Below are 26,978 nucleotides of genomic sequence, written 5' to 3' on the forward strand. Positions count from 1 at the left end.
CTCTGCTAATGTGCAGGCATCACATCTCTTCTGACCTTATGAAGAGAGGACCAAAGTCTGTAGTATTAAAATACCTAACTGGGATGAAGAACAGCAAGGAGCAGGGTGCGCAAAGGCATCTATGCCTTCTCTAGTTCACTCAACAACAGACTAAATGTGCTTTAGTACTCACTGGCCAGTTTCTCCAACACCTCCTGGGCTTAACAGCATTGGCTGCCCTACTTCCTAGTGCTTTCCTTGCAGATTATCCATGTCCACAGCTGGAGGTGGCGTTTTTTGTTCTCTATGGGACTAAAGCCAGAAGGTCTGTGTACAGGATATGGAATTCTTACTCATGCACTCCTGTTGACTGGATCAAAGCATGACCTGGAATAGAGCTGACGTTCCAAAATCCCAGTAGAAAGATGCCTGTGCAAACAAAAGTGCTTGTGTGAACAACAGCCCTTGAGCTACTGGTGAGACTGGGATCTACGACTATTGCTGTTTAATATCTTAGTAGAGTTAGAAGAAGGTAGCAGGTAGTTACTGTATGTTGTGTTAGTGCTTTTGGCATTTAGAAGCAGCTGTATAAACTTGGGACACTGTGTGCATTGTACCTACTGGCCATGCAAAATGTCTGTCAGGTAAGAATATTGGAAATAGTTGAACCAGGAAACATCACAACTATATATATATATTAAATTTTTTTCCTAAAAAGTAAATCAAATGGAGAGGCAACATCCCAGAAGCAGGCTAAATTCTTGAGCCTCCCAACAACACATGCCTGCCAAGCTACTTTCAACACTTCCAAAATATGATAGTGAGCAACTAAAACTTGTATTTAAGAGGAGCCTTCCTGGTCAGGTAGAAGAATTGGGCTCTAAGAGGGAAACCTTTTCCCTGTGAAGCAGGGAATGATCAAGTTCAGCAGACCGACCGTGGTCTTATTACCACAAATAAGCTGTGTGTGGGAGCTGGAGCATGGCATGCTGTGGCTGTTGCTCTCACCCTGCACACCACCTGCACAGGCAGCTGCAATGGCTTCAGTCCAGTACTTTGGCTGTAGTTGTGGGTATAGGTACGTGAAGCTTGATTCTTTGTGTTTTGGGGGTCACATGAATGTATACACTGACTTGTTGGTTTTGGGGGGTGGGAAATGATGTTTCTAGGAAAGACAAGTAAAACTGACCACAGCAAAAGCAATCTTGCAGAAGAAGGAAGTGGAAGGTCATCTTAATACTGTCTTCCCATCTGTGTTGGCCACAGGTCCTAGGAACTTAGTTATGACTCTGGGTCTGTAGGTGGCCGCTGATTAGCGTACCTAGTGTACCTTGACATGTCATCCAGCAGGTGAGAGAAATGAGTTACTGCGCTATGTAAGAGCAGTTCTCCAAAGACTTCTTGATGGCTAAATCAGGTGGGGGGTGGGGGGAAGCAGTTGCAGCTTTCCAAAGGAGCTTTAAATGAGGTGAGGTCAGATTCAGCTGGTCCCCTGCTTGGTAGCTGCCTCTGCAAAACTTGAAGCAGTGAGCCACTTCTAGTTTTGCCAGTCAATGTCTCCTGCTCCAGTGTAGAGCAAAGCCTGGGAGAGTGACCAGTGGTAAGAGATTTCATGCTACTTGGTATCTAGTCCTGAAAGGGAAGAGATTAAGAAGTTTTATTTTCATGCTTCTTGCTATAAATGGATCGTGTAGAAAGTGTGGAAGTGGACTGGGGCTCTACACCTCTTCTACAACTAAGTGAGAAGGGGCAAATGGATGCCTTTGCTTGGCAATGGCTACAAAAAGGTGATGGTCCCTGGCATGGTCTCTTCTCATTAGCAAGGTGCTGCAGGAGAAACATGGCCAAGCCCATGTGAGGAAGTGAATTTGAATAGCAGGTGAGGTCGAGGAGGGAGTTTCTCAGGGTGGCTTGAAGATGGAGCCTGGGCAGAGCATCTGCACTGCTGCCAGAAACCAGCTGTGCCTGGTTGTCTTCACTCTGTTGTGAATGGGGGAAAGGAAGGAGGATGCTGGAATATTTGTACAGAACTGCATCCCTAAGGACAGAAGTGCTGGCATCACAGGTGCAAGTGGCAGTTGGGCATATAATGTGGGATCAAAAGCCTGAAGCATCACTTCAGGATCTGCTACTGAGCTGCTAAGAAAAAAAACTCCATCTTTATGGGCCTCAGTTTCCTTATCTGTTAAATTGTGAGAAAGCTCTTGGACCAACACCATCTCCCAAGGGAGACTGCAATGAATTACCTGCATTTGTATAATGTTGTGCAGGGTTAGGACTTGTGTTCCCCAGAGGTTGTGCTCTGAGCAGGCACAGGCCAGGACTAAGGCTGACCCCCTTGCTCTGCCAGAGGTAGACCCAAACCCTTGCATTCATAGAGCCCTCGCGTTTGAGGATGAAGAAAGCTTGTCATTCACATAACTCCCTACATCGCCTTATTTATGCCTAACCACTATTTGGCAAACTGGAGCTGGATACAAAGGAGAGGCTCTGTCTGTCCTAAGCTGGCTTCTCCTTTCTGGTCAAGGGTTTTTACTTGGGGGTGGGGGGTGAGGAGGAGAATGGGACACTTCAGTTTATACCTCATTTTAGCTGCTGTACCCAAGTTCATTCGTTCTCCTCTGGTAGGAAAGTGACTGTACTTAACACCAAGCAAATAGTGAAAATTAAAGCCGTTTCACTTCACTGTCACAATATCTTTCTTTTATTTTTTAATTTTTTAAGAAAAGCACACAAAAACCGTGCAGAGAGTGCTTCAGGCTTGTGTTCTGGTTTATATTACCAAAAAAAAAAAAAATCCTTTCAATATAAAAAAGCATTACAGTAGGGAATACAGGATAAATTAGCTCCACTATCTAATAAAAAGAACATTTACAGGTTTTTTTTTTAAAATAGATTTCAAACGTTATTTCACACGTAGCCCTTTTCCCAGGCGTTTGTGACAGTCACTTGAGCATTAAATAACAGCCAGGAGGCAGGGGCACCAAGAGGGGCTGTGGGCTCACAGGCACAAGCTGCTTTTTACTCCTTCCACCCAAGGGCCTTGGGCCACGGTCACTGTACTACAGCGAAGGAGGCAGCAGCACGGCAGCTTCCTCCAGTCCCCAGCCTGCTGGAGCTCTCCAGCAAGCAGCAAATCTAGCTTGAGCCCCTTACCCCAAAATACTCACCAGAGCTGTTAAAAACAAATATAAAAATACAGTTGCTTCTCCTGCCTACTGTTCTGAAAACTACTGTACAACAGAGGGGGCAGCCACAAAACCAAAGGACAAAACCAACAAATTTACATGCTTTGCCATACAGCAGGAGTCTGCTTTCTGGTCTTGCTTGTTCGTTAAATTCCCCAGGGGGAAATGCCTTCTGCCTCTTACCACCTTCCACAGGTCTTCTCAGACTTGCACGTATCTTTACAGCTATCTCCAATTCTTGTTTAAAATGTGCTGCCTGGCCTTTGCTGGGGTTTCAAGCTGTGTTCCCAGTGGCACACTAGCCAGCTGCAGAGAGGATTTGAAGTCTTCAGCCAGAAAAGAGCAATGGGGGATCGGAGCAGGTAAGAAAGGCCAGAATAACAGAAGAATGAGAGCGATTTTAAGGTACAGGGACTACCATTAGGGAGAGAGGGAAAGTGAGAAAGCTAAACCCAGACAAAGCAATGAGTACAGAATTAGGAAAGCCAAAAGAGAAACAAGCAGAAGTCCTGCTTCAAGTGTGTATATTTATCACTTTGCACTTCGGTGCTTTTGGTCCAGTTCCCCCAGCTCTGATGTTTTTTTCCCCCATGCCACTGGTAGCAGAAAAAGGCTTTAAGGCTTTTTGGTTTTTTTCTTCCTTCAGCCACCCACCATGCAGGTACCCAAATATCCAAATCAGGTTATTCACCTTCCAGGCTCTGACCTGAGACAGCCAGGCCTTTACATAATAAACTGAGGGTAAAGGAAAAAATTGGAGACTGGGGGAGGCAGTTTGCTTCCCTTGCTCACATCCAGCCAAATTACTGTCTTTGCTGATGGTTTATTCATCCCTGGGGAATTGCTCTCCCAGAACAGTCACTGACACCAGCTCCTGAGGCAGAAGCAGAACAGATAAGCTCGCCTTCTGCTCAGCCCATTCCCTGCAAGACTAGCAGATGCAACAGATTTTTCCTATCTTAAGCACAGCACCTGCTGTTGGGTACAAATACTGCTGGGTTTTGGCTAGTGTAACTGTTTTCCTTCATTAAACAACAGACCAGGATTTAATGCTAAAATGCCTCATTAAAAGAAGATCCAGAGGGAAACAGTTCAGAAAAGCTTTCCACAAGGTTTAATGCAACATCTGAGGCCGCTCAGTAGCCCTGGCCGCCTATTACAATGCTGGAATATGCTGACTGCAGCACCGGGTGGGCTACAGCTCTACCTGCCCAGGCCCTCTCCTGCTGATGTGCAAATTGTTCTCAAATAAAACTTGGAAAAGCTCTAATGCCTCCTTCCTGTTCCTTAGCATCCTCATTCCCCAATCTGGATATTTAACCAGGATCTTTTTCTGTCATGGACAAGCCTTTCTGCTGCTTTCCTTCCTTCCCTGTAGCCTGTGCAGTGCCACTGGGAAAGCCCAAGGGACACAGCCCTGGTGGTGTCAGGGAACACCCAGGCAACATACCTGTTGCTGCAAAGTCAGGGCACGAGGTTACCGCTCTGCTCTTTGCTGCTGCCTTCTGCCCCCTCTCCCTGCTTGCCAGTGGTTACAGCTTCCAGAGGGGCTGGTTTCAGCCTATATAAAAGTGCTCCACAATCTGAGCCTATAAAATCTGTAAAAAGACCTAAGCTAAACAAGAAACCACAGCCCCTTCTGTCCTCCCCCAAGTAAAGTGAGTTTGGGGTCAGGGAGTAACCACATGAACAACTAAGGCAACAGGAATTGATGCTTCCAGAGGAGAGTGACCTGTCTGGGTCAATAACCACAGTCCCTGGGGCAGCAGCTGGGGTGGTTTGGCTGTCCGCTGGATGCTCTTAGAGCCTGCCTGGGGCCTCAGCAGTTCCACCTTAACCTCTGACCAAGGTCCAGCCCCAGGCATCTTTCTCAAGTTCACTTCCAAATGATTAAGTAGATGACACGTCAGTTAAATGTCAAACTATCTCAGGGGAGGAAACACTCTCAACTAACAGGCAGACTAAAACAATTCTGATTTGATGCTTTCATCATGAGCCCATGGGAGAATCCTGCAGGAAATCCTCTGAACAGAAGTAACGCCACAAGACTCTTTCAGGCAAACAGTGTGGGAGTGGCTGACAAACCTCAGCCTCCTCCATCCAGCACCATGCCTGGACCTCCCCTTAGAACTGGAAAGCATGTAAGAACCACTGCAAATATTTATGCTAACAGAGCACCACAATCCACTTTTTGCAAGTATGAAGGGAAAGGCAAAGGCTGACAAGATTTAATATTTCCTTGCCTTCTCAGGAAGGCAGCAGTATCAGTGATTCTTGGCCAGAGCCATAATTTTTCCCAGCAGATGGAAAGACAGTAGGGAACCGTTTGGTTTCTTTCTTTTTCACAACAACGAACAGTAAATCTTAGTAAAAACAGAAAGGTAGGCACCAAATTCTCGACCATCAGCCAGCCTTAGCTGAATCCCATTGCTATATGAGACTATGCTGCCCCTGCCTGGGGCTCCAGAGGGAAGCCAGCCTCACTGCAGTGCTTGACTTCTCTGGCAAGCTTCAGGTGACGAGGGCAGAGCTTCCACTGAAGCATGTGTGTTTTCATTTCGTGGCTGGGAATTCAAGCCAGAACCATGCAAACGATGACTACCTACTTCTTAGGTAAGCCACCACTGCTTGCTGCAAACCCACCTGGACAGTCCAGACTTTGGCTCATCCAGCCCCTGCATGTCTGTTCTTCAGTCCTTTGCTGTCTAAAGCATGACAAAGTCGTGAACGGTAGCCATGGCCTTGCAGGAGAGACAGCTGTGCCCGTCCTCCCGCTCCCGCCCGGCCGGCTCCATCAGTCTCTAGTGCAATCAGCTGCGCTGGGCTCCTGCTCCACGGCTGCTGCGGGTGGCTCTGGGCAAGGGTCCGGTGTACAGTGTAGTGCACATCACCTCAAAGTTCCAGCCCCTGAAGTACAATCCTTTTGGTCATTCATATATTACAACCTCTTTTTTTTTTTCTTTTTTTTTTTTCCCTACCCCATTTTGTTAAAAAAAATAAAGTTTTTTGGGTGTTTTCAGGTTTTGTTTCTTCTGATTTTCCTTCTTCCGAGCATGTGGGGAACATGGTGGTTCATGGGCCACCTCTTACTGGATCCCTCGAAAGAGACACATAGCAAAGATCATGGCGAACAGCTGGGAAGGGGTGGGGGTGGGGAAGAAGAGGGCAAAAACAAAACAGAGAACCACAAGAGTCAGCTGCATCTTCCAGAAGATCGGCAAAGCCCTCCCTGGCCCTGGGATCACTCCTGTCAGTCCCTCCTGCCCCGCAGGCAGTGAGGCAGTGAAGGGGAACCCTTTTCACCACCCGCGGAAGGCAGTGGAAAAACTTTTCTATTTTTCCTGAATGCGATCCCCCCTTCCCCTGCCCTGCCCCCGCTCCCTGCCTCCCCCTGCCCCGTTTGTAGCTACAGCAGCAGCCTGGCTTCATTCCCAAACTGCCTTTGGTGTAAGCAGGGGGGCAGACTCCACCATCCCTGCTCTGCACTTCATTGCCACAGCCTGGAACAGGCACAGCATGGCATGTGTGGGGGCTGCTGGAGTTCTCTGCCCAGATCCCTCTCCTTTGCACAAGACAGGACTGGGGAAAGCACACAGCCTTTCCCCGGCAATACTGCAGGGACATCGCTTCTGGGCAAATATTATATCTGGTAGAAGCCTGTTCCTCAGAAACATTGCCAAAGAGTCAGGTACTAATGAAGGATAGTGAAGATGCTCTGGAGCTAATACACTTTCAGGCTCTAAACAGAAGTTATTAAAGCAAAGGCTGGGTTTGAACACATTAACCAAGTGATAGATTAGCCAGCTTACTGGGGTGCTCTGCAAGGAAGGCAGTGACTGTGTGGGGCCCTGGGGCAGGCGGTGGGTCCCCAAAGACCCCGTGGCCAGTGTGGCAGGGCACCAGCCCTGCAGCGAGCCTAATGTGAGGCAGCACTGCAAGCGCGTGGCACTGCAGGTATGCAGCACCAGTTATTTCCCTGCCTTTCGTCAAGCACCTGCCTCTTTCCAGGCTATCAAAACCACATTTTAATTAATCTGCTTGGACTTCGCAGAAGCAGCTTCCCCTGGCAAGGGGGAGCACCTGCCTGTCTGCCTCCCTGCTGGACATCTACCTGGACATCTACTGACACTGCTCTTCTAAGTCACACAACACTAAGTACCTCAATAGCCAACACTCCAATGGCAAGGGCTCCTGCAAGGTACACATAGGTCTCAAAGGAGTTCAGGATCACAGTGTAGCAGCCCTAGAAAGGACAAAGCATGGTGAGACACACCTGAGCAGCACATTGTCTTGTTCTCCCAGCATAGCCCTCATTAGTACAAGAGGCGCTCTCAGATCCAGGCACGGTAAGCATGGCTCCCTCTCACCCCCTCACTCAGCCCCACAGCACAGCAGGCAGAGACCCACCGGACAGTGCTGGGGAGGGGAAGGCTTTGCTGCAGTCACATTCGCAAGCCCTCAGTGACCACAAGGAACTGTGACTTCTTGCAAAGCAGAGAGGACCAGCACAGGAGAAGCACTCCTTCTGTAAAGGGCATGCTAAGCCCAGAGGAAAGGACCCTCAGGGCAGGTGACAGGCAGTCCAGGATGGCTAGGTAAAAGGATATTTATTTAAAGCCAAGGCAGGAGATTCTTGAATCCTGTCATAGCCAGCAGCTCTTTCACACCCCAAGACCTTTTCTCTGTGCCTTCCCCCAAAGGAGCATGGATGAACACCTGTTGACCTTCTGGCTGTAGTAGAATCAATTTCATTAATAACCCAGGGCCATGCACTACAGCAATCCTTCCACTTATGCAGCATAGTTTAATCATCATCTTTAATGTCATTTATTATTGCTCATACAATTAACAGCAGGTAAATCTTCTGCAAAGATTTCAGGATATTTCTAGAAATCACCAGTTTATCCTGGCCTCAGCTTTCCCAGCCTAAAATTCCAATCCACCAGCAGATTTTGGCAAATAGGAAAAGTAGATCCGAGTTTGTCCAATGTAAAAAGTAGCTCTCCTCCCCACTCAGAATATTTTTCACACATACACACTTAATGTCATCCTGCTGGGATGATTCAATCACCTGATTTTTTCCTTCTGCCCATAAAGGAAATGTCTGAACTTCAAAGACAGCACAACAGTTACATACTGTTGTCCATGACATTCCCTGCTCGCTGCCAGTGAGACACAACCAGGGTAGAGCAAGGAACAGCACGGAGAGGATCCGCTCATGCGGCAGACCCAGGGAGCGCAGACCGTCTGGGCAGTAACCGAGCTGTTCTAACCACGCTTTTGTCAACATGAGACCGCTCAGCAGCAGCTCTGTTTGGGCCATGATTCAGCCCAGTTTTCAGGGAGAAGCATCCTACCCAGCAATGAAATGTTTGGGTGCTTGCCAGAAGTCCAACCTTAACCCAGCTTCCAGCATGCCCCGCTCAGCTGGCTACAAACGGGGGCGAACACAAGTGTGGCCAGCACTATCCTACCAGCATGGTGTCCCAAGAGCCTGACTTTGCTCCAGGAATGCCTGAATTCAGCCATCGGTTGCTTGAAAGCATCTCTCCCATTTTACAGAATTGCCTCCCTGTGTGCTCGGTGACACTCGCTGTGCACACGGCTTCTCCCACAGACACTGCGGTGACAAGGACTCATAGGAAGCCTCCTCTTTCCATAGGAGTGGTAGGCCTCAGCATCACCACTTAGGGAAAGCTAAATCCGTTATCTGCTTTAATGCTCTTTCTGAAACTGCATTTCCCTTCCCCTCCCTGCTCTTTGTCATCTCCCGCTCTCTCTATTCCCTGTCTACTCACAGCAATCAGACCTGGCAGCTGCAGTACGGTGCTGTCTGCTGTGATCTCCCACCCAGAGTGCCTTTGCCAGCCATTTCCAGCTGCCAGGCAAGGAGCAGCTCACGCACTGCTTCCAGACTCCTTTACTCTCACAATCTGCTACTGAGTGCTGAAAAGAGGACCGCTGCCTAGCCTGGAGAAAAGAGGAGGCTTGTTATATGCAGTCTTTACAGAGCTCAGCTGGCTTGCTAATAGTGAGGTGAACAGTCAGCAACTTTGCAAGAAAGTTTCTTAAAACTTCAAGCCTTGGTGACATTGTAAGGAAACATCACTGTAGTATCAGTGTCAATAATGTCTTATGCTGAACTGTCTTGTTCCAGTCTAGTATTAGGAAAAAATTGCCAAATAGAGGGGCCTGGCAAAAGAAATGTCCTTTTTCTACTGTAAAGAGTAAAAGAGGAGAGAAATGCAGCTTTCCAACACTCCTCTTCCTTGGAAAACAGACATGGTTTTCTGTGGCTGTTTAACCCTTGATCTCTTGGTTGCTTATGTTGTTGGCGAGGAGTCTTTGTGGACTAGACTGGAGCCACTGCCACAGCCAGTGGGAGCCAACCTCTTCCCACCCTTGCTGACCTGGGCTGGCTTTCTAATTAACTTCTCAGAGATAGTACTAACCTTCAGAAACACAGTAAAATTTCCTTTGACGTAAATTTCCACCCCACCTCTCAATCCCTTGGGAACATCTTCATATTTCTGCTGATACAGCACAACATGGACTTAGCAGTGCACACAATGAAAGGGGATTTTCAAACTCAGACATATGCCATAACTTCAAAAGCTGTCAACAGAAGCGTAATTAGGATGTGAGCTACAGTCAGAATGGCACAACCTGCCGGCTTCACCAGCTACCCACGACCACCACAGCCATCTCTCCGCTCACTGTGGAACTCCTTTTCCTAGTGTTCAGCTTCTCTTACCTGTCGATTCTGAAACCTCTCAACGCCTGTGAGGCAGGCTTCCTTGTTGACAAACATCCCTTCCCGGCTCTGGAGTTCTCGCTGGCAACAAGCCTCTGGTGTCGCCTTTTCCAAAGAGGAGTATGGAAAATGAGGGACAGATTCAAAATCTTCTGGTCCATTCACTCCACAGCAGGCAAACTACGGAGGGGCACAGAGAAGAAAGGAAGAGAGAGTTGACACTTTGCCCTGAAAAGCATATATGAGAAATCTACCAAAGACCTATTCTTGTAGAGATCAAAGTTTTAGTCAAAGCAGAGACAAAACAACTGTTGTTTCCAAAGAAATGGGTTGTGCTTGTACCCTGGATCTTCTGTTTCATCAAAGCTGCTTTATAATGTCCCCCTGTTCCCACGTCATACTGTAGACTCTAAGGTACCATTGGGAATAATGCCATGAACCACATTGGACTTTGGAGCACATCCAGAATGACTTGCTTGAGATCACCCAGCAAGTCTGTAAAGGGGGTCAGCAGCACAATCCAGGCTCCTGCCCGCCTGTTCACCCCACAGCTAATGGCTGGGATTGTGGCTGCTCTAAGGCACTGCCACGCGATTCAAGTAAGGTCCCTTTTTAGGATTCAAGTCAGGTCCTTTTTAAGGATTCAAGTCATACTCTGTCTCCTTTCAGTCAGCAAAAGGAAATGTCTTTATTAAAGTCCTGAATCAGCACGAAGGGCAGCAATCATCTTTTTCTTTTAAGATTAAAATTGACTTTTCATCTGCAGAGCCTGACATCCTACTCTTCAATCCTAAAGCGATACACCGTGGGCTGTACCGAGCACTAAGTTCACATGTGTACACAGAAACACACACAGAATTTGTAGCAGATAATAACAACTCCAATTCCAATGACAGTCAATCTGTAACCTGCCTGATTAGGACTGCAATAAGAAAGTCAATGTTGACGGCTAATATTTCTATACTGAAAATATACCATTAGGCACACTCCTGCCTAATCTGCCACCTACCAACTCATTTCACAAGAGCTAACAAAATGTCATTAGTTAGCACCAGTCTTTGGCTGCTGTTGGCTGGGAATAGTTCTGAAGCAGTCTGCAAGGTGAAAGGTCCAAGATAAATGCAGCGATGTCCAGCTGCAGACAGCTCCACGGCTCCGTGCTTGCTGTTCAAAAGCTGGGGGTACCCAGTTAGGTCAAATGCCTCAGGCTCTGGCAAACCACAAAGGCTGACTCAGTCACTGGGAGCATCTCATGGGACCGACAGCAGCTTGCTTTGAGAAAGACCAGCTGCCAGCCAAATTCTCATCTACCTCCCACCACCACCACAAACCCCAGTGCTGCGCTTGATGCGCCAGGATGGCTGAAGCTGGCTGGCCCTGGGCAAGCTGAGGGTCCTGGCTGAGTACCGTGTTGACGGCCACTGGCCATGGGCAGCGCGGGACTGGCACAGCCTGACTTACTGTGATCATAACAGAGTTCCAGGTAGAAGAGAAGACGTCCGTGTCATTGTTCCTCAGGTAATGCTTCTTCAGCTCCTTGGTGAAAAACTCTCTGGTCAGCTGAAATGCACAAAGTGGAAATGTAAAGGCTACTGCCAACACCTTTCTCAAGCACTTCCCAAATCTCCCTTCTGTGAATGCTAAGGGTTGTTATGCTAAGGGTTGCTTGGTTGTTTTGGTTTTGTTCTTTTTTTTTTTTTTCTTTTGCAAACCTTAGAGGACAAACTTGGGAAAAGCCACTGGCTGAATTGTAATTACATCCAGGGTGAATGGCACCTGTTGAATAAACCTGTTGCTCATTAAAAATCAGGACTGAATTATATCTGTACTTGTAAGGTAATGTTTACACTTAGAGGTTGGTTGTTTAATTTTTAAAAGGTTTTGTTGTTAAAAATTTTCAGCATTATTTGAAAGTGCTTCATAAGTTGAAACAGGACTAAAATAGATTTTAGAAAGAACTTCCAATCCACACTCAAAGAGATCTTTAACTTACATCATGAGGTCTGCCATCATGATCTTCCACTCACTTTTCATCTCAAACCAGTTAACTTCCTACTAACAACAGGGGAACTGCTCTGAATTTACTTCCATGTGTGAAAAAGCAGAATAAAGCCTTAATATGAAACTTTCTGGGAATGAAAAGGAAATAAAAATCATATAACAAATATGAAATGTTCAAGTCAACTTACAAATCGGAAAAGAAGGACTATTTCCCTGACAATGCTTTAGATTATCTAAACTCACCCACACACATGAAGAAAAAAAATCCTCATTATACATTTCTAGTGTTTAGATAATTTAAACATTTTTCCTCAGGTCAGCAATATAAACAAAAGGAATTTCATTTACTCCTGTTTACATTTACAGTAAAACAGAAAACCTGAACATTTTGGCTCAGTGTCTTCTTAAAAAGTTAAGACACCTTGAAATTACATTTACTTAGGATCACTCTCTGGAGGACTACTAAATATACAAACCTAACACGATTCAATCTCATTGCCTTTCTATCAATTCAGGATAAAAACTTCAAGGAATCCCCTTTTCAGGTTCCCAATAGGTCTTCACTTGTGTGGTCCCTTCTCCAAAATACATTGTGATTTGTGATCCACAGAGGCAAATCTCTCCGCCACTTCAAAGGCTCAGTGAGGGGGGTTGGACTTGGCTGCATACAGCACTGCTCTAGGTTGCATATCTGCAGGATCAGGAATTAAGCTGCTTAAGCTGCCTGAAAAAGTCTCCTTTTTCTTTTTTGCTGTTGTTCATACAGCAGTGCACATGCAGTAACATATACTGCTATAAGTTGGTTTCGGGTTTTTGACATGCGACGTGAAATATCGCACATACATATGAATGAGATGCATGGGTGGGAAGAAAAGCACAAGCACAAAATTGTTTATTTCCATTGTAACTGCATCACAAAATTTAAGGAAAAAAAGAGAGGGCTGTGGTGATTCTTTAAAAGACCCCAAATACCACTTAATACTGACTTCTCTTTTAGAAATACAAATTAAGGCCAAATTTAATGACTAAATCAATAGTGGGTAAAAGTTTGTTACAAAGACTTGAATTATGCAGGTAGCTCAATCTCACTACCTTTTAATTAGATATGCCACTAATACCTAAATTACTTTTATGGGACAGCTATTAACTCATTTTTTGCTTTTGAATATTAAAATACCAGAAAACATTTTCCACTGGGAAGTTGGTGCACTGAGGGAAGGTCAGATTAGATGATGCTGAAATATGACCTCAGTGTTCTCCTTTCCTCCCCTTTCTCTGCGTACTTTATCCACACAGCATACTACCCTGCAGAGACAGCAGCACGTTTTTTTGACGCTTGTCTGTTTTGAAGCACAGACTTTGAAACTGATATTACCATTGGTAATAATCCCAGCCGGCTGCCTTTGGCTGGGTCTAAAAAAAAGTCATTTAAATATAAAGTGAAACCTTTATTTTGACAGCAGCAACCCCAGAGGAAATTGTTCAGAGTTTGTGTGCGATTTTTACGAGACTTGGCTTAAAACAAAGCCTAGTGCTGGAAGGGTAAGTTTGCCAGGAAAATAACTGATTCCATTTTGTTGCTCTTAAACTGTTTGTCCTGAGCATCTGACGTTCAGAATAATGGGGGGGGGAAAAATCAGCAGAAGCATCTTTCTTCTTTCAAAAAATTGCTGACAAAGGAGGATAACAGTCAACAAGACAGTCCTACTCATGTGCCTCCAGCCCCCCTCTTGCTGAAGCTAGTAACGGCACTGATGAGGTCTGTGCACATTGGAGTACTATGGCAAGAACTATTCAGAAGGGAGCAAAGGACCTTCTAAGCAAACTAGATCTTCGCACACACTTCTGACGACACAGCTATATCAGCCAGAGTCATGAACAATAACAGGCTGTTCAGCCATGGTTTTTCTAGCTGTGCTGGGGGGAACATCTCAAATACAGAAGCAGCACGTGCATGTGAATGTTTACATGCCAGTGAATGAAGTGGGACTGTTTTGTCACACAGGTTCAAAAAATAGCTTGGCTGGGACTACTGCAGCCAGATGAAGGGGACTTACGAAAAAGGCAGCATTTCTGCATAAAACAGGTGTGCCAGCACTGGCCAGGAATGTCACTGCCTTCTCATGCAGCACTATGTTCAAGAATACGGAATGCTGTGCAAGAAGCTGGCTTCATGGTGCCTGCTTGCAAAACAGGGAGCATTCCTGTCTATGGCTGTATCTGCCAGAGCATCCTAACCTTTCTGATACAGTACAGTGCTTGTACTGTAGGTACCCTGTGCTGCACTTGTCACTTCCACAGTGCCTTCTACCCAAGAGACCCCCAGCTGCTCAACTGAGGGATGGATGGTTCATGTTCTTTAGTTTTTGCCTTATGTCTGTGAAAACAGAGGTATCAGGAACCCAAGTGACTTGCTTATTCAGTGTCAGAACTGGGGCTGAAAATACAAGCATCCTGACTCCATCCAGAGCCCTGCCACTGGACTCATCCGTTCCCACCATCCTGCTTTCTTGCTTGCTAAGACAATTCACTAAGAAAGAGTCAAATACCCCTCCAGCGTTTTTCCCATCCAGACCTCTGAAGGGCATATAAAGAGCAATTCCTGTACGTAAGTGAAGTTACTCTTTCATAATCTCTCTCTATGGTTCACAGAAGATGTTCTTTTATGGGGGATCTTCTAGATGAAAAAGGGTTCTCCACCCTCCAAAATCTCCTTTACAAAGGAAGAGAAACTCTGGTACTCCCATAGCTGATTAACAACAGCCTTCCTCTTCAGAAACTGGTTTTAAACAGTTCCTTGGAAGTGCAAGTGGACTTGCAGATCACAGTAGCTCACCATTGCAAACATCACTTTCACTCACCTTACCACTACACTCTGCTTCACTGACTTTTCCTCTCATGTCAAATCTCAGCAAAAAACATCTCTTTTCTCCCTTATTTTTGTCTCTTAATCTCTTTCTCTCCCTCAGCTATTACTAATTTAACTCTATTGAGTGTTTGGGAGCTAGTCTGGGTGTAAAATGCTATACAAGAGAAAGCTGCACTGAGCATTATCTGGAAAGCAAATAGATAGAACCTGCCTTTCTCTTTTGTCTCATTTCACGCACCCAGTGGGGCCACAGCCATATGGACTGGTGCAATGACCATCACAGGAACCCACCTGGTAAGCTTCCAAGAAATTTAGGTTGTCTAAATGTGCCTTTACCTCCACATGCCTTGAAAGTAACTCGTTTCACAGGGAAGAGAAAAGCAGAACTGAACCTGACCTTACATTGCTACTGTGAAGAATTCTTCCTAACATGGGGTCATTGAAAGACCACTTTTGTCCCCACAGACATCCTGGCCAGCCATCTAGCCTCACCCTAACCCAAAGAGGACAACAAAAGTAGCCACAAGTAGTTATCAAGCCAGAGGAGCTACCACCAAAATATATAGCAACAGCAAAACAAGAGTTGGTTGTTTGGGTTTTTTTCAGAAGAAACCTGAGGAGAGAACAAACCACAAGAATTTGCAGACTGAGTTTAACTCCCGCATAGAGCCATCCCTAGCTATGTTGGGGTTTGATGTTCTTCATTCCTTCCCATTTAAGCCCTTCCTGTCAGTCATTCTGGCAGAGTGGGAAGCTGGTGATGCAGACAAGGAGACAAGCTCAAGAAAGACAGAAGTTTGTTCCCCTTCAAGTTTTATCTCACAAAACATTGTCAGATGCCACAGAAGTCTGGAATAACCACTGTGACCTTATCTTGCAAGATAACATGTCCTCACATGACCCACAGCTTACATGGGAGTGGAAGGTACTGATGCTTTGCCCAGAAGCAAGATGTAAGCAGGCTTTTCGTGACTGGGGGAGGAGGACACAGCCCCAGCCCTGCAGTCACCCCCACCCCCCAGGACTCACAGCAAGCCTGGCTATTTTCTTGTATCTTTTACCAGTTTTGCACAGGGAAGGTGGGAGCAGTCAGCTGCCAGCTGCTTGCCCAGCCCCTGCTCACCAGGGACCATGTTCTCTGTGTCATGAAGCCTGTACCTGGGTCTACAGGGCAGTTCCTACATTTGCAGTCTGCGGCTTCGCTGAACCAAAGAAATTCTCTAAAAACTCCTAACAGCAGTGCTGTAATGACCAGAACACACCAGACCCCACCATGCTGCAATCTATTTATGGAGCAGTAGCTGTTCCCATGTGGGCATGGCCTCAAAGCCTAAGCTGGAAAGGGGCACCCACTGTGTGTACAGAGTGCCATTCAGATCTGCCACTGCCTTCAGATCTGAGGCAAAGCCAACAGACCACCAGCTTATACAGGGTGGTGGTGCTGCAGAAATCCTCTTACTACCTTCCCCAAGACCATCCTACTGCAGAAACAATCACATTGTCTTGCTGTGAGCTTCCTAAGTCTTGATTCTTTGCTTAGCAAAATCTTTTTATCTAAATAAAATTAAAAGTATATCCTGTCTCAGGAAAACCATCTTTATACATGGCCCTTCTATGCTTATGCCACATTTCTGTCATGTTCAGTACAGGGAATGTGTTGTACATGCTGTTACTACTGTCAGAGGCCAAAAAAAAGGATACTAACAGTAATTAGTGACCATCTCTACTGGCCAATATTTTTTCACAGCCATCACTCAGTCATATTTCAAAAATGGGATGACTTCAGAAGGATGGACTAGTTCAGTCAGGCTCTTTGCCCATGTGCAAACATGAAAAGAATGAACAAACCTTTGCTGGTTAAAGACAGAAATGAGACTACGCTTACTGCTAGTGTAGTAAAAGCTTAATATTAGCATAGGGGAGGCATGGTAGCCATAGAATAATATGTATAGCAACAGAGTAAAGAAAGGCTACATCATACAAAGCTGTGGAGAGAAGGACCAGAAACTTGTAAGCAGGGCAATATGCAAAGGCTCCATTGATAAGACTCAAAAGGGGGAGCCTTGCTTAGGGCAGATCAGGAGGATTATCTTACAAGTAGCATTGAGAGGAATCTGGTGAGCACCAGAACATAAAAATTCAGGAAGGAATGTGATTAGAAGATGCACAAGACAGTTTTTGCACTGCAGAGGAAGCATTGGCTCTGTTGGCAAAACAGGTTTCACTATTAATATTAAACACATTCTATATTGAAAAGAGTTGGTTTTAACCTTAGTGTGACTTTATTTAAAACTTTCCTCTGTTGGAATGTGCAACTGGTTTGGCTTCAAGAGAATCAGGAAGACTAAAAACTCCAGGATTTCAGTAGTCCCTCAGTGTGTACCTCCTGTGCGTGTAAACCACCCACCCTGCACATGCCAGGCTAGTTAGCATTCACTGGCTTGCTGGCAGATCGGCAGACTGAGGGCAGTAGTGAAGCAGGTTTGTCGGTATTTGTAACAAACAGTTGCTCGACAAATGAAGTAGCCACCCTCTAATACCATGCTCTAGCTGGGCACAATTCTAACGGGATTCGGAGTTTGCCCACCATCAGATACTCACATTTTCTCTGAAGATAAAAGCCAGGATTGCAGCCGAAAGCTCCGCCAGGAAGATTAACAAAATAAACATGAAGAACTGGAAGAGAGAAGATGCAAAAACAAATAAACAAAACAAAAAAAAACCCCAACAAACCAAACCAAAATACAGTAAGACCACATTACATGGAGGGTAACAAACATGCGGTGCATATTACCAATGAAGGTGGTTGAAGCAACAATTAGAAATAAACACAAGAGAAATCTGAAATTTTTTGTGTGTGTGTCAGAAGGTTATTGAAGGTCCTTCTGAAACAGAAGGCAGGCAGATGGAGCCAGAAGTACCATTGTGATCCCCAAGCACTGATTTATAAACAGTGTTTGAAATGCTGTGTACCGCGCATTTTGGTAAATGGAGAGAGAATTCAAACTACCTGCTTGGAGTGGGCAAAATCTTGTTTTGTTGTCAATTATCAAAGCTATAATGATTTTTCCCCACTGGAAATGTGCACGCACCACCCTGTCCCATTTGTCTTCTTGCTTCTGCAGTGGAAACAAAAGGAGCCTGGGCTCAAATGACAAAACAAGAAGAGTCAGATGAGCAGGCACTTCAGTTGCTAACAGAATGCTGTTGCTTGATTTTGCTGAACTAGTTAACTCCATAATGTATTCTTACTGCTTGAGTTTTCTGTGTGGCTTCTTTTTTCCAGCTCTGAGACACTTTTAATTTCACCACAGGAGGGCAAAGAACAAGTGATGAGAATGAACGATGCTTTACAAATTCACATCATCATCCATCAAGGGATCTCAGCATAGTCACTAAGAGGTCTAAGGTGGTGATCAAGTGATTAATCCCATCACCCTGCTAATTGCATTTCATTTACTGATTACTGGGAGACACATGCTCACCCAAGCTCTGGCACAGATCTGTGCAGATGTAGAAGCAGCCATTCCCCGATTATCTCTGATAGGCTTCATTATCATTCCCAAACTGATTTAGACTTACACTGTGCGGTCTGCATTACAGATTTGTAACTGTTACTGTAGAAAAAACATGAGCAGCCATTAGGGCTGATGAGAAGTTGCTGATGGATCATCGGTGTTTCAGAACTTGCTCTCATTCTACATTTTGAGGAAAGTAAAAATCTGCTTATTATGTTTTGCCTTCCAAAATTAAATCGATTACTGATCTATGAGAGCACTTAAACAGCCAGCTGGTTAATGCATGGGACATAGCAGCCTCACATTCAAGTTCATGCTTAAGACTGAACACTTGAACACAGGTACCCCCCTGCCCCATTCCAGGTGAACATCCTGAGGAGCGGGGTCTCACATGTTCATCAGAAATCCTGCTTTAGCTCCTGGAGATGGTTAGAGGTTTATTAGAAGTTTCCAGAAATCAATGTTTCATGTTTCCTTTTTTCACAACTCATCTGTTCCAGTTTCAGCAATGCTGTTCCAAAAAGAGCAGCAACTGCCTTTAATCCAAAGGATCCACATTTTTGTCCTGAAAAGTTTCAGGGGCTACAGCACCCATTTTACAAGAGTGCAAAACAGGACGTCTGTACTCAAAACCAAGCCAAATTAAGCTAACGTGGACTGTTCTTGTTCCAAAGCTGAATTCAATCCTGTGATGCAGTGTTGTATGCTCAACAGCACTTTGGATTCTAATTTTTGTGGAGTTCTTTTGCAGTCAGAGGGTCTTCAGGACAATCCAGAAGTTATTCAATGTCTGATTTGCGGGCCAATTTTTGTTCCTTTTTGTGAGTCAAGTCTGAATGCTGGGAAATCCAGAAACACTTCACAGCCTTGTGCTCAATGCAACATGTTAGGTTCCACAGCGATGTTTTTTTACCAAAAGATCAGCAGCTTAATGAAAAATAAAAGTCCTTGCAACCATAGAAGCCAGAACCAAGGGAACACGCATTTGTGCATCTGTCTTGTCCCTTCAATCTTCTGTTTACATTTGGACTAAAAGCCTCAGATATACATTATGCACCACTGAGTTCTCACTCAAGCAGCTCTCTGGCTTGTCAATTCTTTAACAACTTTGTAAGCGGACTTGATTTCATCTAGCAACTTCTCCCCAGCTACCAACCCGGGAAGCCTAACACTCTCCATTTTGCAAGGTGTTCCCGGTCTCTCTGGCATATACTCATGAACGGTTTGCCTTTTCAACACCTAAAACTTACTCCCATCAGACTTCTGGTTTCAGAGATGTTTTATGCATTTTAACGTCAGCTGGTGCGGCCCCCAAAACACTCAGAAATTAGCAACATATCTCTTTTCACTTGGTATCAGCACAGATCCTCATCCATGTGCTTCACTGCTGTTGGACATGAGATGACAGGTTGTTTAACAGAGTTGACTTTGATACCAGAAGCCCTGGAAGACCTGATCAAAGTGGAACACTAATTCTTCATCCAGTAATTACTTTTAGAATTTCTCCTAGTCCAGAGCATTACTTCCAGCTCATATATTTCTCACATTCCAAGTATAAAATAAAATAATAACAAAAGTAAATAAATAAAGCAGCGGGGCTCAGAACTATCTCTAAGAGACAGAAAAGTATTAACCACAAAATTAGGTGCACTGGCGTATGACTAAAACACCAGGAGGAACATTCAAACTGTGATGTTACTCTGTGACATTAAATCAGGAAAGAGCATAGCCCAGGGCTCCCTTCCTCCAGCCAGGTCCCCAATCTTTATTCACTGGACATGGTCCAAACTGGAAAAAATTACTCTCCTATTCAATTACAATCAATAATTCTCATCAAACTTAACTTTTAGTATCTTAGTCTGACAGAGACAGGCTTTGAAGTAACCTCAGGCTCATGGGGCCTGATCCTTTGCAGTTTGTTAGGTTCCTCTGGGCAGATCTCCATGACTTCACAGGTGATACATTTGGGTTTATGATTTACTTCTGAAGTGAGTCACTAGAAATCAAACCCACAACGGCTTCCAGAAAAGGGCTCTCATTTGCAGGCTATGAATTCAAGGGGTAGATGAGCCCAGGGCTAGAAAGAATTTTTCTCAGTGAAGCCACACATGTCTAGGAAAAAATGGTTTTGTGTACAAGAAAGGGGACTTCCCTGTTCTACTTGAAGTTAGAGACAAGACCAGCTTGTGCAAGATACAATCATAACAAACCACCGTAAGATCAAGATTTAAAAAAAAAAACAAAACCAAAACCAAAACCAAACAACAAAAAAAATCCCCAAACAAGAAAAGCAAACCCCAAAGGACCCAGAGGGAGAAAAAAAAGTTCACATTTGACAAAAATGAAAAATAAAACTAATTCTTTTTGTCTTTCAATACATACCTGGTAATTCCTTCCAGTAAGATAATGGCTAGAAACCCTGCAGCATCAGAACTTACAGTGGAGGTCAGAAATGACCTATTTTAGAGGCTAACTCTTTTTAAGTAGTACTTGATGAACACCCAGTCCAAAATTTAACCCTATCATTCAGGGGCAAATTTGCCCAAAGATAACAAATCTGGTTCATTTTTGGAGTAGACTAGGCTGCATGAGGGAGTGACTAGCTATTGAGATGGTGGTGGCAATGACAGGCCACCACGCAGTTCTGAGCTGTGCACTTCTGCTGACGTGGGGGGCTCCACTACACAGGTGTGTTGCTCTACACGTTCCTTCTGCTTTCCTGTGAACCACTGAGGAATGAATCCACAAGTGGAGCAGTGGGTTTTGGATGGCCAAGAGAGGACTATATTTGGTCACTTCTAAAAAAATAAAAAAACACCCAAACAACCAAATAGGACCATTTTGAAACTAAGCTTAACAAGATCAGAATACACTCCCAGACTCCATACCCACTGGGCTCACAGGGAAAAAGCAAATTCTTTATATTTCTAGCTGTGTTTAGAAGTATCCTAAGCCTATTTATTACCTGAGGGAAGAACGGCTACAAAAACAGACACCCATTTGCACGCTTATCACTGCACTATCTATCCAGTCACCTCAATTCTTGGGAAGCACCACAAGGCCAACAGAAAATGCAAGGACACTTACAAAAAGCAGGAGGCATTTGTTCTCACGGATGGCACCACAGCAGCCGAGGAAACCCAGCAAAAAGAGCATCGCTCCCATAGCCAGCATGATGTATGCTCCTGTGAAGAGCAGAGGGTTGGCAGCCACTATCTCTCGAAAACCTGTGGGATCCACAATGACCCAGATCCCAAGTCCCAGCAGGCATGCTCCTCCCAGCTGTCACGGCACAGGGAGAGGAGAGAGAGGGAGACAGGTCAACACAAAACAACTGCTGCAGAAAAATTTGATTCACTGCTATCTTTTGATCAAAGGTGTTCACTTGGAGAATTCATGTTTCTCTGTGGCATATATACTCTGCTGAGCAGGTAACTGCTTACACGCTGCTGTTAGTAACTCTTGCTTACTAAATGAGCCATTAGCAGCAAAAGCACTGTTCTTCCTTTACATGTCACTCTAACAACTGTTTACTCCCTCCCTAATGCTGAAAGACAAAGTCTCCAGCTGCTGCCACATCTGTAGGGGACAGCCAAGTGAAGGGGCACACATGAACCATCCCTGCCAGAGGCCAGGGTGGCTGGGTGCTCCCACCCTTCCTGTCAAAGACAAGAGCAACATGATCACCGAGAATGACTCTATGTTTGGTAGGAAAATTACTGTTTCCTAGCAAAAACCTCAGCAGGGCACCCAGGACTAGAAAACACTTTCTCCTGTCATTCAAGGACAGACCATGTATACCACTAGTTACAGCTTTTCCTCTGGTCTCCCTTGCCAAGGACAGGAATAACTCAGACAGCATGACTGCTGCACTGGCTTGCTGAATGTCTGAGCATCTCTGGATGCTGCAAAACCCTCAGTGATTGTTAGTGCAAAGCTGAGGGACTATTCTGTACCATGGCAACTTTACCAAATTACAGCCTGTCCTGCTGGGGAGCAGCAGGCTGCTGGAAACAGGAGGAACCAGGAGAGAAAGTGGATTCTAAATACTTACAAATATAAAGAAATTGAAAAGAAACATCAGGTACTTCATACAGCTCAGACAGTCTCCCTCCATGGTCGTCTTCAGGCTCCTTGATCCGATTCTTCCTGCAAAAAACCAGAACTTCCTTAGCACACTCATTTTGCATTGGAATGACACAATCCTGTCTCCACTTGTATCTCCCCCCAGATCCTGTGAAGTTCATTAGACAGAAGAGCTCATCTCTTACCCGAACAAGGCAACATAGCACAGGCTAGTAAGAGATTACGATTGCTGCTAAGTCCCTTTGCATTCTTCCAGGTCTAAAGACAGACAGAGTTGTGAAGAGGAAGGTCACAGGAGAGGAAAGGTCTAGCTTTGCTTGCAGAGTTAGATGCTGGGGGAAAAAAACCCACCCCTCTGCACATGAAGATTTTTTTTTTCCCTTCAGTCGTTAAAGCCTGTCAAGTGTAAGAAGCACTGAATGTACCTGCCTACTTCACACAACAAAAGGTCATATTGACACGGGAGCCGGAATAAGCTGTGCCCATGAGAAAGACTCACAAGCAAGCATGGGGACAGTTAGCTCCCTACAACCTTCCTGTACAGAATGAACGCCACACAAACATGGACAAGACTTTCAGGGAAAATTGCAGACATTTGGAGAAGCTGGGCTGGGAATGCCTGCAGTGTGTGGATGTGGGGGGGCCTGAGGAGGCTGTCCTCACACATTCACTCAGCCTGGGGCAAACATCTGCTTGTCGTGCAGTGTGAAATGTTGCTGTGCCTGCGGAGTGGTCGTCTCTGCACCATTCACTGCGCAGGGCTCCTGCAGGCAGAGCCCACGGATCCATGTCAGTAAGCCTTTAAGACCAGGAAAAAGTGCTAAGGAATCTTAACCAGTTTTGGAACTCCATGTCTGAATGAGACAACAAACTGCTTAGGACAGTACTCCTATTGGAAGAGCAGCTATAAATCCTGACCACTGAGACTACATTGGAAGAAAGTTTCTGCTTGGTATTTAATCAAGTGACCATGCCTCCCAATATGCAATTATATCACCAAGTACCCTAGAGGGACAGACAAATAAATACATAAAATAGTAAAATTTTCACTGAAACAGAAAATGACTTGGAGACTGGAGCATCTCCCTTGTGAGGAAAGGCTGGGAGAGCTGGGCCTGTTTGGCCTGGAGAAAATAAGACTGAGGGGGGAACTTATCAATATCTACAGAACATCTTAAGGGCAAGTGTCAAGAGGATGGGGCCAGGCTCTGTTCAGTGGTGCCCAGTGACAGGACAAGGGGCAACAGACACAAACTGCTACACAAGAAGTTCCATCTGAATATGAGGAAGAACTTCCTTATCCTGAGGGTGCCAGAGCACTGGGACAGGCTGCCCAGAAAGGCTCTAGAGTCTCCTTCAATGGAGGTGTTTAAAACCCGATGGGACACGACTCTGTGCACGCTGCTCTAGGAAACCTGCTTTAGCAGGGGGTTGGACCAGATGATCTCCAGAGGTCCCTTCCAACCCCAAATATTCTGTAATTCTGTGATAATGCAGTCAGTCATGTGACCATGCCCAGGTGGATGCATACATACACAAACACAGAGGCACAAGTTTGCTTAGCTCCCTAGAGATGCCTTCCCAAAGCCCATGTGTTTCTTAACCCATCTCTTTCCTTTTCTCCACTGCAAATGCCATTCCCTAAACAGACCTGCACCCAATGATATGCTATGTTATTAACACACATTCAATTCACTTAAAAGAAAAAATTATCCAAGGTTTTCACCAGGCCAGAAATAAAACTATTTCTTTCACTCCGTCATCGTTTCTGTTAACCTGCAAAACTTGTGGGTGCTGCAGAGCCTCACAGGGTGCTTCCCTCTGTGACCATGGGAACTGCTCTGCTTTAGCCAAAAAGCTGAGAAAACCCGTAGCAGGCAGAGCTCCCAGCAAGGGGCTGCCTAAGGTAAGAGCCAGATTTTTATTGTACAGTGTGTGTTTGCTGCACTTCTTTGACTTGGTTTAAAATCAGATCAGTTCCTTCCTAGTGGCAAAACAGGCAGAGAAACAAATGGTACAATGCAGAAGCTCATGTGGACATGCAGCTGCTTTCCCTCTGCATCTTCACATACCTGGGGCAGGAAAGCAGTGTGCCTCTGCAGGCTGGGCACTGCCCAGGCAATCCCCTTAGCTAGAGGGATCCCGAGAAGATCCAGAAAGCCAGTCTTACAGTTCACCTCACTTCTGGAGAAACAAAAGTCTGAATCTGAACCTGAGAACAAGGGCAATATTTTGCTTTACAAGGTTTATTTTCTTATACCTTGAATACACAACTGTTCAGCCCAAAAAGACTCAAAGCCGAGACCACAACTGCAGGAGATGGGCACAGAGCTCTGACATGGGCCTGGAGGAGATACCCACAGCTTCCTGATTTAAAGCCACGTCTGCAAATCTGAGAAAGATTTTGAAGTCCAGAAGGGTAGAGGAGCTGGGGAGGGAATTCTTCAGTTTCATGGGAAAGGTGAACCTTCAGCTCCACTAACCCACAAGCCTGGACATTATAGTAGAGGAGGATATGAAAATACAGACAAATCGATAGGATACTGGAACTTCAAGTGCCCCACATGTTCCCAGATGTTCCCATCACCACACGAAAAAAATTATTCTCCAATGAAACAAAGGATGGCTAGATCTCAGTATATTAGCCAAAGTCTGAAAGTTATCTGAGAAACTTCAAAGTCCTGCTGCTTTGAGCATCCACCCACAGTATCCCAGTATCCTGAGGTAAGAAAGGTATAAGAAGCAAACCAGTTTAGCCGTATTGTGCCACTTCACATTGTTCACACTCATCTCACTGCAGAGGCACCTACATGAAAAACATTGCCTGTTGTCCAAGAAGCGGCAGTTCCTGAGCCTAAGACTGTCTTGCTGCTTTGTAGAGTTGATAAATCACATTCCTGCCTTACTTTAATTTCCACGTCTGGGTCTGCTTCCTCTGCAAGACAAGCAGGCTCCCTTGAAACTGCTCTGATTCACACGAGCCGAGTACATGCCTCTTTTTCTTTTCAAAGAGAAACCTAAGCTATGACTCCTTGCACTGTTCCTGCCCGTGCATCCACCTAGCATGTTAAAACGTTTTCATTTTAAAATGCACACTCAGCTTCGACAAATGAGAACACCCTTGTTTGCCTGGGTAAGAAATTGTCCCCAGTGGTGGTGCTAGGCTCAGATTTGTAATTTCTAAACCCACCATGTTCACACAGCAAAGCAACCCCACTAATTGTGCTATGCTTCAAGCCAGGAACACACCCAGTGGGCTTTACAAATCCCAAAGCCCTTCATCTCAGGATGTGCAAAGGGAAGTTGGTGGCAGTGTGAGGTCTGGGCTGGCAAAGCCAAGAACAGAGCACATCAGAGCTTCCACATCAGAAGAGCTCAATGCAAACTTCCAAAAAATGCCAACCCACTGATCTAATCTGAGAAACAGGAGCTATGAGCAACTGTTTCAGTGCTGGAACTTAGAGCTTGGAGAGTTTCCCACATGCCAGCATAACACACCTTTTCCAGTCTCCGCTGGGTACCCAGATTCCCAAACAGCAAATGCAAGATCAGCTTTCGGATTCTGTGATTGTGCTGATTAAAACAGGTCAAATCAACCAAAACCGTGATCTGAGCTCTTACGTAGCACTTAAACCTGTTTCATATCAGAGCTCGTGCACTTCAGCGTATATGAAATATATAACCATCTAGTTCGTACATGCACTAGTGCTCTAGACTTTGAAAAGTATGTAACTAATGATATTTACAAACAATGCAAGCAAAATTCAAGTAATGTTATTTACAAATAACAAAATTCTGAAAACCTTTTGTTCCAACTGCTGCCTGACTAACGAGCTGAAGGTACTTGAATTCCCTGATGACAGGCTGCATGGAGAAAGTAACTGACATGAAAGGACAATCCTGACCCACAGAGCTGCTTTCTCCTTCCGCTTTTCTTTTTAGGTCATGCACAAAAAAGGCAAATATTGCAAGTTACTCCTACTACACACTGGTGCAAGTGCAATAAAAACTGAATACATATGTCTTAATCTACCTTTTAAAAATATCTTCTCTCCCCTCCTCTAGGCCCCAAATCTGTGACAGATTAAGTTCTCCTCTGCAGGAGACATTTAATGCTAAGCAAATATTAACAGTCAGGACTGCAGAAGACAGCAGCTGACAGATGCTTTCCCTGGCTTGTCCCATCTCAGACCTGTGAGACATATGAGATGCATTTGTTTTGGTCTGAAATGTAGCTATAAATGTTCAGCTTTTGCTTAGGTAGATTATTCTACATTTCTCCCCCTACAATACAAATCTTATCTTGCAAAGTGATGGGGAGGCTAAAAATCCCCAGCAGTATAGCCAGGAAACATACCCCAGCTGCTGTAATCAGTTAGGAATAAAGTCTAGTTTTACAAGGCAATGCATTTTTTTGTTCTCCAGCCACCATTTATTTCTTTACTTCTGACATTTGCTTTTGTACGCCTTGCAGCTACCTTGAACTCCAGATATCTAAAGACAGCTGCTCAACCACACTCCCAAAACCTGCTTCCAAGTTTCTCTTTGCCACCACTGACATTTCCCTCTACCCCCATATCCCT

The 26,978-nt window shown here is 45.1% G+C and overlaps 1 protein-coding gene across 11 annotated transcripts in view; it reads right to left on the reverse strand.

Annotated features, from left to right (window-relative positions):
* Positions 1-2,665: 2,665 nt before the first annotated feature.
* Positions 2,666-26,978, reverse strand: part of TSPAN18 (tetraspanin 18) — a 166,803-nt gene continuing 142,490 nt past the window's right edge. For all 11 annotated transcript variants that reach the window (XM_055715442.1, XM_055715438.1, XM_005446943.3 and 8 more), the window contains 7 exons: positions 22,364-22,458; positions 21,397-21,591; positions 17,393-17,467; positions 11,383-11,481; positions 9,922-10,101; positions 7,327-7,410; positions 2,666-6,301 (listed from right to left, as the gene is read on the reverse strand). In XM_055715442.1, the coding sequence (XP_055571417.1) occupies positions 6,254-6,301; positions 7,327-7,410; positions 9,922-10,101; positions 11,383-11,481; positions 17,393-17,467; positions 21,397-21,591; positions 22,364-22,426 (744 nt within the window). In that variant the 5' untranslated portion in view covers positions 22,427-22,458 and the 3' untranslated portion in view covers positions 2,666-6,253. The remainder of the gene's footprint in view (positions 6,302-7,326; positions 7,411-9,921; positions 10,102-11,382; positions 11,482-17,392; positions 17,468-21,396; positions 21,592-22,363; positions 22,459-26,978) is intronic.

The sequence above is a fragment of the Falco cherrug genome, chromosome 7 (assembly GCF_023634085.1).
Source record: "Falco cherrug isolate bFalChe1 chromosome 7, bFalChe1.pri, whole genome shotgun sequence".
Taxonomy (NCBI): domain Eukaryota; kingdom Metazoa; phylum Chordata; class Aves; order Falconiformes; family Falconidae; genus Falco; species Falco cherrug.